The sequence below is a fragment of the Kogia breviceps genome, chromosome 4, assembly GCF_026419965.1.
Source record: "Kogia breviceps isolate mKogBre1 chromosome 4, mKogBre1 haplotype 1, whole genome shotgun sequence".
NCBI lineage: Eukaryota > Metazoa > Chordata > Mammalia > Artiodactyla > Physeteridae > Kogia > Kogia breviceps.
The window spans coordinates 171,594,693-171,609,652 of NC_081313.1; the positions used below are offsets into that span (position 1 = coordinate 171,594,693).

The 14,960-nt window shown below is 46.2% G+C and overlaps 1 protein-coding gene across 14 annotated transcripts in view; it reads left to right on the forward strand.

Moving 5' to 3' along the window:
- The window catches only part of GATAD2A (GATA zinc finger domain containing 2A), a 100,969-nt gene that overhangs the window by 34,613 nt on the left and 51,396 nt on the right, over positions 1 to 14,960 (forward strand). For 7 of the 14 annotated variants that reach the window (XM_059063393.2, XM_067032574.1, XM_067032570.1 and 4 more), the window contains one exon: positions 3,337 to 3,425. The exons of 1 other annotated variant lie outside the window; for it this stretch is intronic. In XM_059063393.2, coding sequence (XP_058919376.1) covers positions 3,411 to 3,425 — 15 coding nt within the window. In that variant the 5' untranslated portion in view covers positions 3,337 to 3,410. Of the gene's footprint in view, positions 1 to 3,336; positions 3,426 to 4,092; positions 4,158 to 5,402; positions 5,517 to 14,960 lie in introns of those variants that run through there. 6 more of the 14 variants (XM_067032563.1, XM_067032561.1, XM_067032565.1 and 3 more) reach the window with 3 other exon arrangements.

Consider the following 14,960-nt stretch of genomic DNA (forward strand, 5'->3'; position numbering starts at 1 on the left):
AAGGTCATTTTCAACTTGGGATGCAAATTGAAGAATCGATTGTTAAAATTATAAAGTATCGGGGATTTTGTTGAAAACCTTAAAGGACCCCAAGGTGGGAGGGTGCCTGGTGTGTTGGAGGCCAGCATGGCTGGAGGAGGGTGGACATGTCTCTGGGGTCAAGAGAGGATGGGGCTTCACTCTGAGTGATTGCAGGGCCTTTGGAAGGTTTCGAGCTGAGGAATGAAAGCAGGGGGTCCAGTTTGCAGACCTCCGTCGTATTAAGGGGGGATAGTGTGGCAAGTGGAGGTGTGAGAAGTGGTGGGACCCCAGATGTGTTTGACAGCAAAATCAATAGGATTTCCTGGCAGACTGGATGATGGGTAGTCCTATCAAGAAGGCAACTGCAGCCAAAAAAAAAAAAAAAAGGGACTTTCCGGCAGTCCAGTGGTTAAGACTTCTCGCTCCCAATGCAGGGGGCACAGGTTTGATCCCTGATCGGGGAACTAAGATCCCTCATGCCTCATGGCGCACACAAAATAGAAAAAAAAAAAGTAACTCCAGATTTTAATCTGAGCATCTTGTAATACTGAATTTACCGTGAGCTGAGGTGGGGAAAGCTGTGATGGAGGGTGAAAGTCTGAGGTGACCTTAAAACTTCTTGTATGTTGCATACTGCCCCATGATGCACTGTATGCATTATGATGACAGATTAAGGTCACCTTCCCCGCAGGTTAACCCTTCAGGAAAATGTCCAGTGTGTCTTGTGGTCTCACAGAGTTAGGGTACTTGGATCTTTGTTGAAAATCATTTGTCCACATGTGCATGGGTGTATTCTGTTCCATCTGTCTACTTGTCTGTCTTTACGTTCATATCATACTCTCTTGGCTACTGTAACTTTACATACAGTATGTCTTGAAATCAGGTTAGGTAAGTCTTGCAAATTTGTTTCTCTTTTTCAGTATTTCACTAGTCTAGGTCCTTTGCATTTCCATATAAGTTTTGGAATCAGCCTGGTTTTTTCGGCAAAACATGCCGGCAGTTTTTTCCTTAATAAATAAATAAATTTATTTATTTATTTTTTGGCTGCGTTGGGTCATCGTTGCTGCACACAAGCTTTCTCTAGTTGTGGCGAGCGGGGGCTACTCTTTGTTGTGGTGCGCAGGCTTCTCATTGCGGTGGCTTCTCTTATTGTGGAGCACGGGCTCTAGGCGCGTGAGCTTCAGTATTTGTGGCACATGGGTTCAGCAGTTGTGGCTCACGGCTCTAGAGCACAGGCTCAGTGGTTGTGGTACACGGACTTAGTTGCTCTGCGGCATGTGATATCTTCCCGGACCAGGGCTCGAACCCGTGTCCCCTGCATTGGCAGGCAGAGTCTTAACCACTGTGCCACCAGGGAAGTCCCATGCTGGCAATTTTTGATTGGGGCTTTGAATCTGTGAATCAATTTAGGGGAGAATTGACACCTTCTGACCCATGGAAAAGTCATATCTCTCTGTTTATTTAGGTTTTCTTTAATTTCCCTTAGTGACGTCTTACTGTAGTTTCAGCTTATAGGTCTTGCACATTTTTTTAAAAAAATCAGATTTATCCTTAAGTATTTCACGTTTATGGTAGTATTAACTGATTTTATTTTTAAGAGCTTTGAGTTTTGGTTGTAATTGTTGCCATTGTATGGAAATACCACTGACTTTTGTATATTGACCTTGATCCTGAAGAGAGTAGGCGCTTGGAAAAGCCCAGTACCCCTACTTTCTGAGGCTTCCCCCTCCATGGCAGAGAGAGGCCTTGGCTTGAGAGGTAAAAGAACTCGGATTGCAACTTCCCTGGTGGTCCAGTGGGTAAGACTCCGCGCTCCCAATGCAGGGGGCCTGGGTTCGATCTCTGGTCGGGGAATTAGATCCGACATGCATGCCGCAGCTAAGAGCCTGCATGCCGCAGCTAAACATGTGGCAACGAAGATCCCACGTGCTGCAACTGAGACCCGGTGCAGCCTAACTGACTAAGTAAATATTAAAAACAAAAAAAAGAGAGAGAACTAAGATTCATGGCATCTACTGCATTTCCCAGCCTGAATGGGGCCAAAAAGAGTGGCAGAAAGGGCCCCTCTCCCTAGGAGCTAGCCCTGGTGGTGGCTGTAGTAGCCCTGGCCCTCACTGAGGAGGATGCTGTGTGCTCCTTGGTTCCCAAAGGTCTTTCCATAGAGTTCACTGATATTTGCTTATTTTGCAAGTTCTCCTGTGGGATTGTTTCTCGCCATCCATGAACTGTGAATTGCTGTGAACCCAGCTTAAAAATAAAGTTTTCATATCAGAGCAAGCTCCTGGTAGTCATGTGGGTGCAAAGAATGACAACAGAGGTGATATTGACAATATTTGGCAAGCTACAACTGACAACTGCCTGGGAGTTTGAGATTTGGCTGGTTCACTGGGTTCAGTCTCTGTGCTCAGAGCCCTGGACATCTGATGTCACAAAGGAGGGGAAGTTCTGGGGCCATGCTGTCTCTCGGACCTTGGGAGAGTTCCTAAACATTCTTGAGCCTTAGTTTTCCCATCTGTAAAACAGGCAGCCTCTTTCTATCTGGGCAGTATACGACCTTTGGAGTTGATCCCTGAGTGAAACTTCTAGTTGCCCTATGGCGGTGAAGCCACCTCCATGTGGGAGATGAAGTTTGTCCGTCCCTGGGCACCTCATGTCCTCAGCTTCTTGAGGACAAACTGTGCACTGCCTGTAATGGTGGGTGGTTTCCTTGGGGTCTATGTTGGGGAGTGGGCACTGGGGAGGGGAGAGGTCACCTCTGGAGAGGGAGACCTGGGTGGCCCTGGGCAAGTTCCTGAATATCAGACATGTCAGATCCCTTATGTGTAAAATGAGGGTGATTGTGTAACTTATCCCTAAGATTGTCCTGGGGATTCAAAGAGATACTGAATTTTAGCATAGTACCTGGAACTCACTACTAAACATCTATTAAATGCTAGTATTTCTATTTCTGCTGTTAATGTCATTACCATTATCATCAAAACCTCAAAACCTTGAACTGTTTTCTGTGTGTTCAGTATGTTGGCTTGTGGTTGTGTACCACCTCTTGTCTCCATCCATATTGCTAAAGATGAGATCTGTAGTGTTTGAGATGTTAGTATTTATTGGTTAGTGCATCTTATTGGGTCGTACATCAGAGACTGATAGAAATTGATTTCCTCAGCTTGCCCTCCCTTGGAACGTAGCAGACACAGAGCTCTGGTTGAAATCTAGAATTTCGCTATGTAATTCCAGGGATTGGAGACATTTAAAACTGTCTGTACGTTCTAGAAATTTTCCTTGGAAACTCAGTGTTTCTTCCTCTGTTCTTTGCTTTAGGTTGTCCAGCACGTTGACGGAAGTTGCCTTTTGACATAGCTCCCACCATGGCTGGCTGGTAGGACCACCGTCCCATGCCCAGAAGCCAGGTGAGTGTGTAGTATCTAGTATCTGTGGAACGGAGGCACTGACTTACCCAATAGGCCTTATTCAGGTCCTTGGACATTTGAAACAGAGCACTGCTTTAGAAGCTGATGGCCACCTCCTAGAGGAGAAGGAGGAAGACAGCTACCTCTGGGACTGCACACTGGGCCATCTCCACAGGGCTGCCCAGGCCCTGCCTCCTCCGGGATGGCCGTTTGCTCTCCTGTTGCATCTCAGGGGTCACTCGTTTGAAAAGGCCAGGCCCAAGTAGGATGAACTGTCCTCTGTGAGCATCAGGGGCAGAGGATAATCCTGGCCAAGTGGCCTTTGCCCTCTGGCCATTCCTGTGATTTCCCAATGCTGACAGAGACCGTTAGAATTTATCCTTAACCACCAGTGCTTGGAGCTCATTGCCCTTACCGCACCCCGTGCCTGTGGGGAAACTGAGCCATCCCCTACTGCTTAGGGCTCTCAGGTGGAGACTCTGTCCAGGGCTTTCGGGACCCAGCAGGACAGAGCCCAAAACCCAGGTGGGATTTTGTCTGTTACTATCACGCCAGTGATGTTTTGGGCCAGGGCTGCCTACCTGGAGAAGAATGTAGGACTGAGAGATGTCTTAGAACACGGAGATAGCTTGGAGACCTCCTGGGTTGGTTAGCTGCTTCCTCTTATAGGCCAGCTGGCTGGTGACTTTCCAAGAGGTGTATGCCCTTCAAACAGTGTCACAGCTGTACAAGGTAAGAACTGGTTGCTGGGCTGAGCAAGGTATGTGACAAGGGTTGGGGGTCGGTGTGTGAGGTTTCAGCTCTTATCTGCATATAGAAAGATGATAGTATGGGCATGGTCAGGTAATCCTGATGTCAGGAAAACATTTCCAGAATGTTTACCCAGCAAAAACAAACTTTACTGGTATTAGAAAAAAAAATTTTTTTTTTAAATTGAGATAATTTGCATACCATATAATTCACCCATTTATGGTATACAGTTCAGTGATGTTTTTGTATATTCAGGAGTTGTACAAATGTCACATCTATCTAGTTCCAGAACACTTTCATCACCTTCAAAAGAAACCCCATACCCATTAGCAGTCCCTCTCCAATCTCCCTTCCTCAGCCCCTGGCAATCACTAATCTACTGTCTATCTCTGGATTTGCCTGTTCTGGACATTTCATATCAATGGAATCACATAATATCTATGACCTTGTGTGTCTAACTTCTCATACTCAGCAAGTTTTCAGGGTTCATCCACTCTGTAGCATGAGTCAGTGCTTCATCCATTTTTGTGGCTGAGTATATTCCATCGAATGGATAGACCACATTTTGTTCATCCATTCATCTGGGATAGATTTGGGCTATTCCCACCTTTCGGTAATTATGAATAGTACTATGAACATTTATGTACACAAATTTGTGTGGACTTGTTTTCACTTCCTTTGGATAGATACCTAGGAGTGGAATTGTTGGGTCATGAATCTTTAATATTCTGAGGAACTGCCAGACTGTTATTATTGTGGCTGCACCATTTTACATCCCCCCCAGCCCTGCCCCAGGCCCCCAGAGCTCTCTGGAGACAAAAAATGACTCAAAATCTGTGCCGGTTTCCTAGGCTAGTTGAGGATCATCGGTGTTGGCAGTGCTCGTTACCTGGTGCTGGTGGCAGCATGCAGTGAGCCACCCACCTAGAAAGTGGGTTTGGCGCTTGGTTGTCAACAGGCTCTCTTTGGACATTAGTGTTGGAAAATCGTGGTACTTTACGTCTCGACAGGGTCTTACCTGCAGCCCAGAGGGGTGAGTCATCATCCCTTATCCTATAGCCCAGGGCATTGTCTGAAGGCAGCAGGCTGGCTTAGGGTTCTCTGAGGTCCTCGGCTGGGTGACCCCACCTCTGCCGGGCCCTTTCTTAACTAGGAAGTACATAGTCCGAGCAGTAAGTACTTGCTGAGTGAATGAATGAATGAAAGAAAACTGCTTTCCTATCACAGGGCCAACAAGGAAGACACAGCCAGAGCATTACAAAGCAGTTAGTTTGGTGATTCCGGAGGGAATTTCTGGAAGCCCCCTCAGGTGTTCCCTCTGGCCCTGCCTCTCTGTACCCGGTGAGTGAAGGGGCTTGAAGGGAAAGGATGGTCTGTGAATGGTTGTGGCAGACGGCGGTCGATGTCAAACAGGCAAAAACACCCTAGAGCAATTTTTTTTTTTGGTTGTGGTGTGGGATCTCAGTTCCCTGACCAGGGGTCAAACCTGGGCTCTTGGCAGTGAGAGCACAGAGTCCTAACCTCTGGACCACCAGGAAATTCCCTGAGCACTTATTTTTAAGAGATGTATAAATATGTCAGCTTGTGTACTTTTTGTCATGGGTGTAAGTCAGCTCAACAGATTGATTGATTGTTCCACTTTCAGTTGAACCATGGCCTGAAGTCAGCTGAGGCCTCCCCATTCCTGCTGCCCAGGACTCCAGGCACAGAGGAAGAGCAAGGCAGGAGGAGGGCTGGGTCCTGGGGAGTCTTGAGGCGCATACACAGCCCCCACAGTATATGTGGCTGTCGGTGTGAATACTGAAGGTCAGGCTGCCTTCTTGGGCTAATGGAATTGGTGTCCACCCTTGAATTTTGCTTGTCGGCTCCTGTTCGTTCAGCAACTACATACACTGCTTGCGTGCTGAGAGACTGGCCTTGTGCTTGGTGTTAAGGATCAAAAATGGGTGTGACTTACAGAGAAACAAATAGAAAAAGCAAATGCAGATGACCCTTAACCGAGGCATAAAAGATACTCAGTCTTTTCTGATACTAAGAATAATGCTCTTTGGAGCTTCCCTAAGATATTTCTGACCCTTTGTCCTGAAAGGCGGACACCATTCTCTTGGTGGGAATCAGGCAGCACCATATGTTGCTTTTGGAGGTTCACAACTCCTCGGAGGGGGATTTGCTTACCCTTTGCTCCAACAAGTCCACTTCTAGAAATGTATGCCAAAGATAGACTGTCAAAAATAAGGATTGTGACAAGACTGTTCATTACAACATCCTGAAGTAGAAAACTGGAAATAACTTAGATGTTTGTCATTTGGGACTGGGACTGATGGTGCTGGATCGCCAGTGGGGTAGAGCTGAGCCCCTGAGCAGAGGAAGGAGAGGTGTCTTCTTGTCATTGTGATGTGATTTCTAGGGTGAAGTGAGTAGAAAAAATTATAAAGTGAAGGATAAAGAGATGTACTGCACTCACTTTTATCCCTCATAAGGAATGGTGGGGGTGGGATATAGACATGTGTATTTGTTTTATTTTATTTATTTTTGGCTTTGTTGGGTCTTTGTTGCTGCGTGCAGGCTTTCTCTAGTTGTGGCGAGTTGTGGCTTTCTCTAGTTGTGGCGAGCGGGGGCTACTCTTCGTTGAGGTGCGCGGGCTTCTCATTGCAGTGGCTTCTCTTGTTGCAGAGCACAGGCTCTAGGCACACAGGCTTCAGTAGTTGTGGCATGCGGGCTCAGTAGTTGTGGCATGCGGGCTCAGCAGTTGTGGCACACGGGCTTAGTTTCTCCATGGCAGGTGGGTTCTTCCTGGACCAGAGCCTCAAACCCTTGTACCCTGCATTGGCAGGTGGATTCTTAAGCACTGCGCCACCAGGGAAGCCCTATATTTTATTTTTTATTTTTATTTTTCCTTTTTTTTTTTTTTTTGGCCATGCCATGTGACATGCGGGATCTTAGTTCCTCGACCAGGGATCGAACCCAGGCCCTTGGCAGTGAGATTGCGGAGTCCTAACCACTGGACCACCAGGGGATTCCCTAAATCATAGTAGTTTGATTGTAAGATATGAGATATGCCATAAAGGCAAAAATTAGAAAAAAATCTTTAACTGTTTTTAGGAATCATATTTTTGGTTTCAGGTCAACAATGTCCATAGTCTTACTGTTATATATTGTAGGAGAAAACAAGTAATTGATGTCCTTAAGAACCAAAATTGGGAATTCCTTGGTGGTCCAGTGGTTAGGACTCCACGCTTCCACTGCTGGGGGCCTGAGTTTGATCCTTGGTTGGGGAACTATGACCCCCACCCCCACCCTGCAAAAAAAAAAACACCCAAAATTTTTAGGATGAAAGACATATGCAAATAAAAGATCAAAATACTTAAGTGAAAATGTTTTAATTCTAAATCTGCATTGGGAATGTCCCAGTTGTATAAGATGGTACCAGGGTTGTGTCAGAAGGAATCCCCCCCTCCACCCTACCAAGGATGGGGCAGGTAAATGTGAATGAGAATTAGTCCCTGAGTTGGAGCGTCAAATGTATTAAAAAATCTAGGGTTCCTATTGGTGCTCAAAGGAAAGGAAGAAACTCACTGGTGCCCTTCAGAAGGTGTTAGGGAATCAACTCATTTCGAAAATTGGTAGATAGAAGGAAAGAAGCAAGCATTTATCCTGCCTCTACTCTATGGACTGTATTTACAAGGAACAAAAAAGTGGGTAAGAGCTAGTTTCCTTCGAAGATAGATCAGTGCTGCCAGAATTTTCCAGAATCCACTACTCGCACTGTCCAGTGTGGTACCTGGAATAGCGTGACTGAGGAAGTCAAGTTTTAATTTTATTTGATTTAAATCTTTTTAAATAGCCACATGTGGCTAATGGACCGTGTAGCTATTCACATTCTGGCTAATTAAGATGAAACGATGGAATTATAAATTCATACATTTGCAGGCATCTGATGAAATGGTGGGTCTAGACAGTGGACCTCAGTGGCTTCCAGCCCCCGAGGAAGGGTACACATACTTCCAGAGGGATGTGTGCTTGGTTGGACTTCAAAATCTAGTTTTGGGACATTGGGGTTGTGTTACATTATACCACAGGGACGCCAACTGGCAAAACCCAATTGTGGGAAACAGGACAAATGGCCTGATTTCTTCAACATATGATTGAAAAGAAAGTGGCAGGGGAACCTATAGATTTCAGCCAAGCGTGACTTCAACAAAGATTGAGGAATGATTGTTTAATTGTTGATGGTGTGATCATGGGATTGTGGTTTTGTGTCCTTGTAGTGATTAACACTGAACTGTTCATAAATGCATGTTGTATGGCATTTTCTTCTTAGAGGCTAGTGGGCATGAGCATGTGAAAGACCAAGGTGGTCGTCTGACAACCATGGAAGCTGGGTGGTGGGCATGAGCAGTTAATTGTGCTGTTCTCGCTGCTTCTTTGGGTATGTTTGCAATTTTCCGTAATGAAAAGTTTGGAAGATGGGGTTTGACCCAGGCATTCCCTCAGGGAGCTTTATGATTCGTGTCACCCAGGGCAGGGGAAACACTCGTTTACAAAAGTGAGGATGGTGGCCACTTGTGGTTAAAGTTCAAGCAGAAAACCTTCAACAGAGATTCTGGAATTGCTGTGAGGGGCTGTGACCAGTAGCCTGTCAAGTGGGACAACCTCTTGTTAACAGCATTCTCATTTTCTGTAATAACAACACTTACAGTACCTTCACGGAGCCCTTGAAGAACCTTAGTGATAAAGTGGGTGCTGTTCTCATTTCACAGGTGAGGAAGCTGAGGTGTGCGGAGATGAACCAGGCATTCTGGTTTTGACCTAATGTAGTGTGATGCTGATGGCACCTTCTGTTCCGGGAGCACTCCGCCCACCTCCCCCAGTACCCAGAGTGCATTTTATCACCACAGTGCATCAACACCCTGATGCTGTAATGTCCCATATGTTGTTTTCTGACATAAATTAATATATTATTCATTAGAAATCAATCTCACCTCTCTCTTGGTGTGGTCTGTCCATAGAAGCCATAGCCAATTAAGACTGGATAAAGTAGGTAGTTAGCTGATCTTCAGTATGACTTTGTCTTATAAAAAGCACCGCTTTGCAGATTTGATCCTTATGTGTGATCTAGGGATTATTGCAACTCCTAGTGTGCAAGGGACCTCAGCCCCATGTCTCAGCCTGCTCTGTCCACTGCCTACCCCACACATCTGTGTGTGTCCCCCCAACAGCATACTGGGGCTATGCTGCTATGGGTGGGAGGCCTTTTGTTGAAACCCCAAGTGTGTCCTTGGGGCCCAGTTAGCTCCTGCTCCCTGGTAGAAACTAAGCAGGTGTTTGGGTGAATGCATGAGTGAAATGTCTGTGAGACTGAGGCATCTGGCACAGTCTCAGTGTGAAGCCTGGGACAGACCTGACTTGAATCCAGATCTGCGGTTGTGGCCCGTGTTACCCCTGCCATCAGAGGTCTTGCCCTCTCTCCAAGTTGGCTCCCTGTTGGTAAATTGTCCCATTTGTGTCCCACGTGGTCACACTCCCATCTGTACCGTGGGCTTGCTGTGGACCCCTTGGTTGCTGTGAGAAGCTGACGGTTGTTGCTCGTGGAAGGACTGCATCCTAGTGGACAATGGCTCTTCGATTGTTTGGGATCTTGTTACACAAAGGAGTCTTTCCTTGAGGACCCTATTCGGTGCTCTTGGGGGTCAGAGTAAGCCTGCTTTTGCATTTTAGTAGTTTAGCAGCCGTAGAGGGGTTGTGGCTCTTGAGGTTAAGATTATTTTGTTTTCTGTTTTCCTACCATAAAAAAATAATAAAGTAAAATTCACATAAAATTCACCATTTAAAACATTTTAAAGTATACATTGGCATTTACTACAGTCACAATATTGTGCAGCCATCACCTCTAGTTCTAGAACATTTTCATCATCCCAAAGTGAAATTTGTACGTATTAGCCTGTACTCCTGCACTCCCCTACCTCTGTTCCCCCCAGTCCCTAGCAACCATTAATCTATTGATACTTTCTGTCTCTAGATTCGCGTGGCTCTGGGCATCTCAGATAAATGGAATCATATACTATATGGCCTTTTGTGTCTGGCCTATCTCACTTAGCATGTTTTCATAGTTCATCTGCATTGTGATATGAATCAGAAATTTATTCCTTTTTAAAAATAAATTTATTTATTTAATTTATTTATTTTTGGCTGTGTTGGGTCTTTATTGCTGTGCGCGGGCTTTCTCTAGTTGCGGTGAGTGGGGGCTACTCTTTGCGGTGCATGGGCTTCTCATTGCGGTGGCTTCTCTTGTTGCAGAGCATGGGCTCTAGGCGCGTGGGCTTCAGTAGTTGTGTCATGCAGGCTCAGTAGTTGTGGCTCGTGGGCTCTAGAGCACAGGCTCAGTAGTTGTGGTGCATGGGCTTAGTTGCTCTGTGGCATGTGGGATCTTCCAGGACCAGGGCTTGAACCCATGTCCCCTGTATTGGCAGGCAGATTTTTAACCATGGTGCCACCAGGGAAGACCTATTCTTTTTATGGCTGAAAAATATTTCATTGTATGGATATATGACATTTTGATTATCCATTCACCCATTGATGAACATTTGGGTTGTTCTTGCTTGTTGGCTGTTGTGAATAGCGCTGCTTTTTAACATTTATGTACAAGTTTTTGTTTGAATAAATGCACATCTCTTGGGTATATATCTAGAAGTAGAATTGTTGGGTCATATGGTAATTCTGTATTTAACTTTTTGAGGAACTGCCAGACTGTTTCTCACATTACTGCACCATTTTACCATTTTACATTCCCACCAGCAATATGTGGTGGTTCCAATTTCTCCACATCCTCAACAATGCTTATTCCCCCCCCCCTTTTTTTTTTTTTTAATATTCCTCCTGGTGGGTGAGAGGTGGTATCTCATTGTTGTTTTGATTTGCATTTCCCTAATGACTAATGATGTTGAACATCTTTTCATGTGCTTATTGGCCATTTGTCTGTCTTTGGAGAAATGTCTTTTCAAGTCTTTTGCCTGTTTTGTAGAATTGGGTTTGTTGCTAAGTTTTAAGAGTTCTTTATATATTCTGACACCAGACCCTTATTAGAGATATGATTTCTAATGTCTTTCCCACTCTGTTGATCTTTTCACTCTCTTTTGCACAAAAGAATTTAGTTTTGATGAAGTCTAATTTATCTTTTTTCTTTGTTGATATTGAGCTTTTTGGTGTCATATCTAAGAATCTCTTGCCAAATCAAAGGTCATGATTTACCCTTACATACGCTTCTTCTAAGAGTTTTGTAGGTTTAGCTTTTAATATTCAGGTCTTGGACCCATTTTGAGTTGATTTTCATATATGGTATGAAGTAAGGGTTTTGTTTGGTTTTGATCATTATATTTTCTATTGACATGAAGACTTCTTGGCTTATGTAACCAGAAAGGGGAGTGCCATAGCTGGAAGTTCTGAAAGTACTTTTTCTCATCTGTTTAACAAATATGTATTGAACACCTGTTCTGTCCTGGGCCCTGGGATGGTAGCACTGAACAAAGAGATATCCTCTGTTCTTGTGGGGGATGGGGTGGGGGGGACGAACACGGCAATGGAGAGATGAGTAAATAGAATGTCAAGTGGTGATGAAGTGGGAAAGGGGTAGAGACCCACCGAAGTGCATACATGGAAGGGGGAGATACATGTAACTTTGCTGTTTCGGCTGAAGAAGAGAGTGGTATACAGAGACGTGGGGGAGGAGCTTCCAGGTCAGGGGAGCAGGAAGTACAAAAGCTTTGAGGTGGGAGTAAACTTGGTTTTCAGAGGAGCAGCTGGGATGTCAGAGTGGCTAGAGCTGAGAGAATAGGTTCGAGGGGTGTGGGGGACGGGATGGCAGTAGACAGGTCATAGAGGCCAGCAGGGCCTTGACTGGGGTGAGGCCTTGCTTTTACCTTGAGTAGCATGTTTTACAAAATGACCACTGATGTGATATGCACTAGGTCAGCTTGGCTATTTCCTGGAGGTTGTTGTAGGTGTCTATACTGAGAACAACCCCCTGCCCAAGGGGAAGATTTCCACTTACAGGGTGGAGGAGAGAAGTAGGATTTCTGTTCCAGCACTCACAGCTGTGCAGGAAGTGCTGCAAGAACTGTTCATCAGTAGGAACTGTTTCTTAGGCCCATGGGCTTCATTGAGACCAGAAACTTATTTAGTCCTAGACGTAGGTTTCTCTGCTGGCTCTGAGCCTTTTGGGGCGGCCGCCGGCCCTGCTGCCGCAGGATGTGTGCAGGGAGGAGCTGACAAAGGAGCCCAGGCAGCGCTTCCAGGCAGTGGCGTCACCACATTGCTGGGTGTCCTGTTGAAAATGATGAAAGATGCATATTTGGTTCTCCCACTTTCCACTCACATTTCCTCCCAAGACTGGAGAAAGCTTTTCTGGCCCTTCCTGGAATTTTCTGTGTGAAACCTCCTGCCGTTTCCAGCTCGATGAAGCTGGTGGTCAGGGCTGCGTTCTTGGCCAGGCCCTGAGGGAGTCAGCCCTGGAAGGGTTAAGGCCTCCCATTTTTGATGTGACACCCGATTGGCACATTGCAGGTGGCATGGAAATGGCAGGCGTAACCCTTTGTGGGCCGAGGAGGCTCAGCCTGGGAGGCAGCTGGGAAGGACAGAGGACTGGTCCTTTCCTGTGGGAGGGAAACTCATCCGGACATCCCTCACAGTGACGTCCTACACCAGAGGACTCCTGGTCACCATTTCCCTGTGGACATTTCATATTTTTCAGATTCCCCTCACAGGTGGCACCTTTATTTCTGTGTCACGTTCTCTGGCACCATTTGTTTCTCTCTCCGGGGCTGCAGGGGTTGGTCTTCGGGCACAGGCCCCCGCTGTCAGAGGTTCAGACACCCATGTGAGGTCACTTCCAGGTGGGCAGTGTTGGGTGCTTACTGAACACTTCTGAGAGTGTAAACACAAAATCCAAGTCCTCATGTGGGGGTGAGCCTGGGGCTGCTATCAACAGTTTTAAAAACACTCGCTACCCATCCCTCTCCCCACCTCTTAAAACGTGATCAGTTTAGGTGTACTTTGTCCTACTATGTGCTTTGACTAGGAGGTGTAGACAGGCTTTCGTCTCATGTCCCTGGGAAGGGGCACTCAGAGACCAAGGCATGAGGCTGAGGGGTAGACAGAGCTCAGTGGAATCTACGTGGCCTGTCTGGTTAGTGGTGTTCCCTGTTTTCAGAAGTTTTTAGGAGATTGTCTATGTCTGGGGGAAGATAAAAACATACATACTATTCCCTACCTACACCATCTTCCCCAACAGGATCTGTGCTTTCTTTAGCCGCCCCTCCCCCATGACTCCAGGGAGGGAGGATGGTTGTTGAGGTCAGGGGACTTGGCTGTTCCAGGCTAGGCCCTACATGTCCCCAGGTGAGTTTGAGTGGCTGGGCATGCTACCAGAGGGCTGGTTGTTACTGTGGCATGAACTTCATTGAAGGCAGTGACCACTGATTTTTCTGGAGATGACTTGTCCCAAAATCTGCTCTGTTCCTACAAGCGGTGCTGGGGTGAGGTGCTTCCAAGCGCCTTTCTCCACAGTGCACGTCTACATGGGATTTTCCTTTAGGACTCTGAAGACCATTCAGGCTTTATTTATTTAATTTTTTTTTTTTGTGGTACGTGGGCCTCTCACAGTTGTGGCCTCTCCCGTTGCGGAGCACAGGCTCTGGACGTGCAGGCTCAGCGGCCATGGCTCACGGGCCCAGCCGCTCCGCGGCGTGTGGGATCTTCCCGGACCGGGGCACAAACCCATGTCCCCTGCATCGGCAGGTGGACTCTCAACCACTGCGCCACCAGGGAAGCCCCAGGCTTTATTTTTAAAATGTTGGGTGGTTACTACTTGAGTACATTAAAGTTTCAGCTTTCTAGGTTAATTTTATTAAATATATCCCAAAAAAGCATTATTTCAGAGGCTGTATTTATATGTCCTCCACCTTAAAAAAAATAATCAGATTGTAAATTATTTGTAAATGTAAAAGCCTGAGGTTCTGTGTGTGGGTTTTTTTATTTTTATTTTTTTCTTACTCTTTTCAGTGTTAACAATCTATATACCTACCTATCAGGGTGGTTCTTGAACCAAGGACTGAAGGTGACTTTGATTGGATGGCTGATTTGGTCTGACTTTATCTTGCATGACTCCTCTGGGTGGTGATGGCCTTGTAGATGGGTCATTGGCATTTCAGATGGAGTGTGGTGTTTGGGCACACCTGGCATGGTAGAAGTGCCCTGTTAGGAGGAGGTCGAGATGCTCCTGAACTTAACCTTCCCCTTTGACTTCTGTGTCTGAGCTGAGCACTGCATTTGCAAATGGTGTCTGGTAGAGTGCACCTCTGGGGGCTGAGGGCAGAGAGCTCCCTGCGGAGAGGGCCAGTGTTGATTTGTTTGATGGAGTGACTGGAGGCACTTCATTTAAGCTGTGTGCGTGCATGTGTCTTTTTGGAGCATACTCTGTGCCATTTCACAGGTCTCAGCACTCCCCTCCTCTGTCCTTCAGGACCTAATTAAAGGTTCCAGCTCTCCTCACTCTCACAGGCTGATGGCGGGCCGGTCAGGGCTCCTGCCCCACCCCCAGTCCCTGCACTCCTGCAGGGCACCCAGAGTCAGAGAAGTCTGTGGGAAGCCTGATCATCACTGTTTAGCCTCTCACGCTGAATATAAGTGGCCTCACTGTAATGGGGGAATGTTTTTTCCTTCTAAGCAACCTCATTCCATTTTTAAAAGTTGTTAAAAGTTTTGATCTTCTTTTTTTTTGCGGTGCATGGG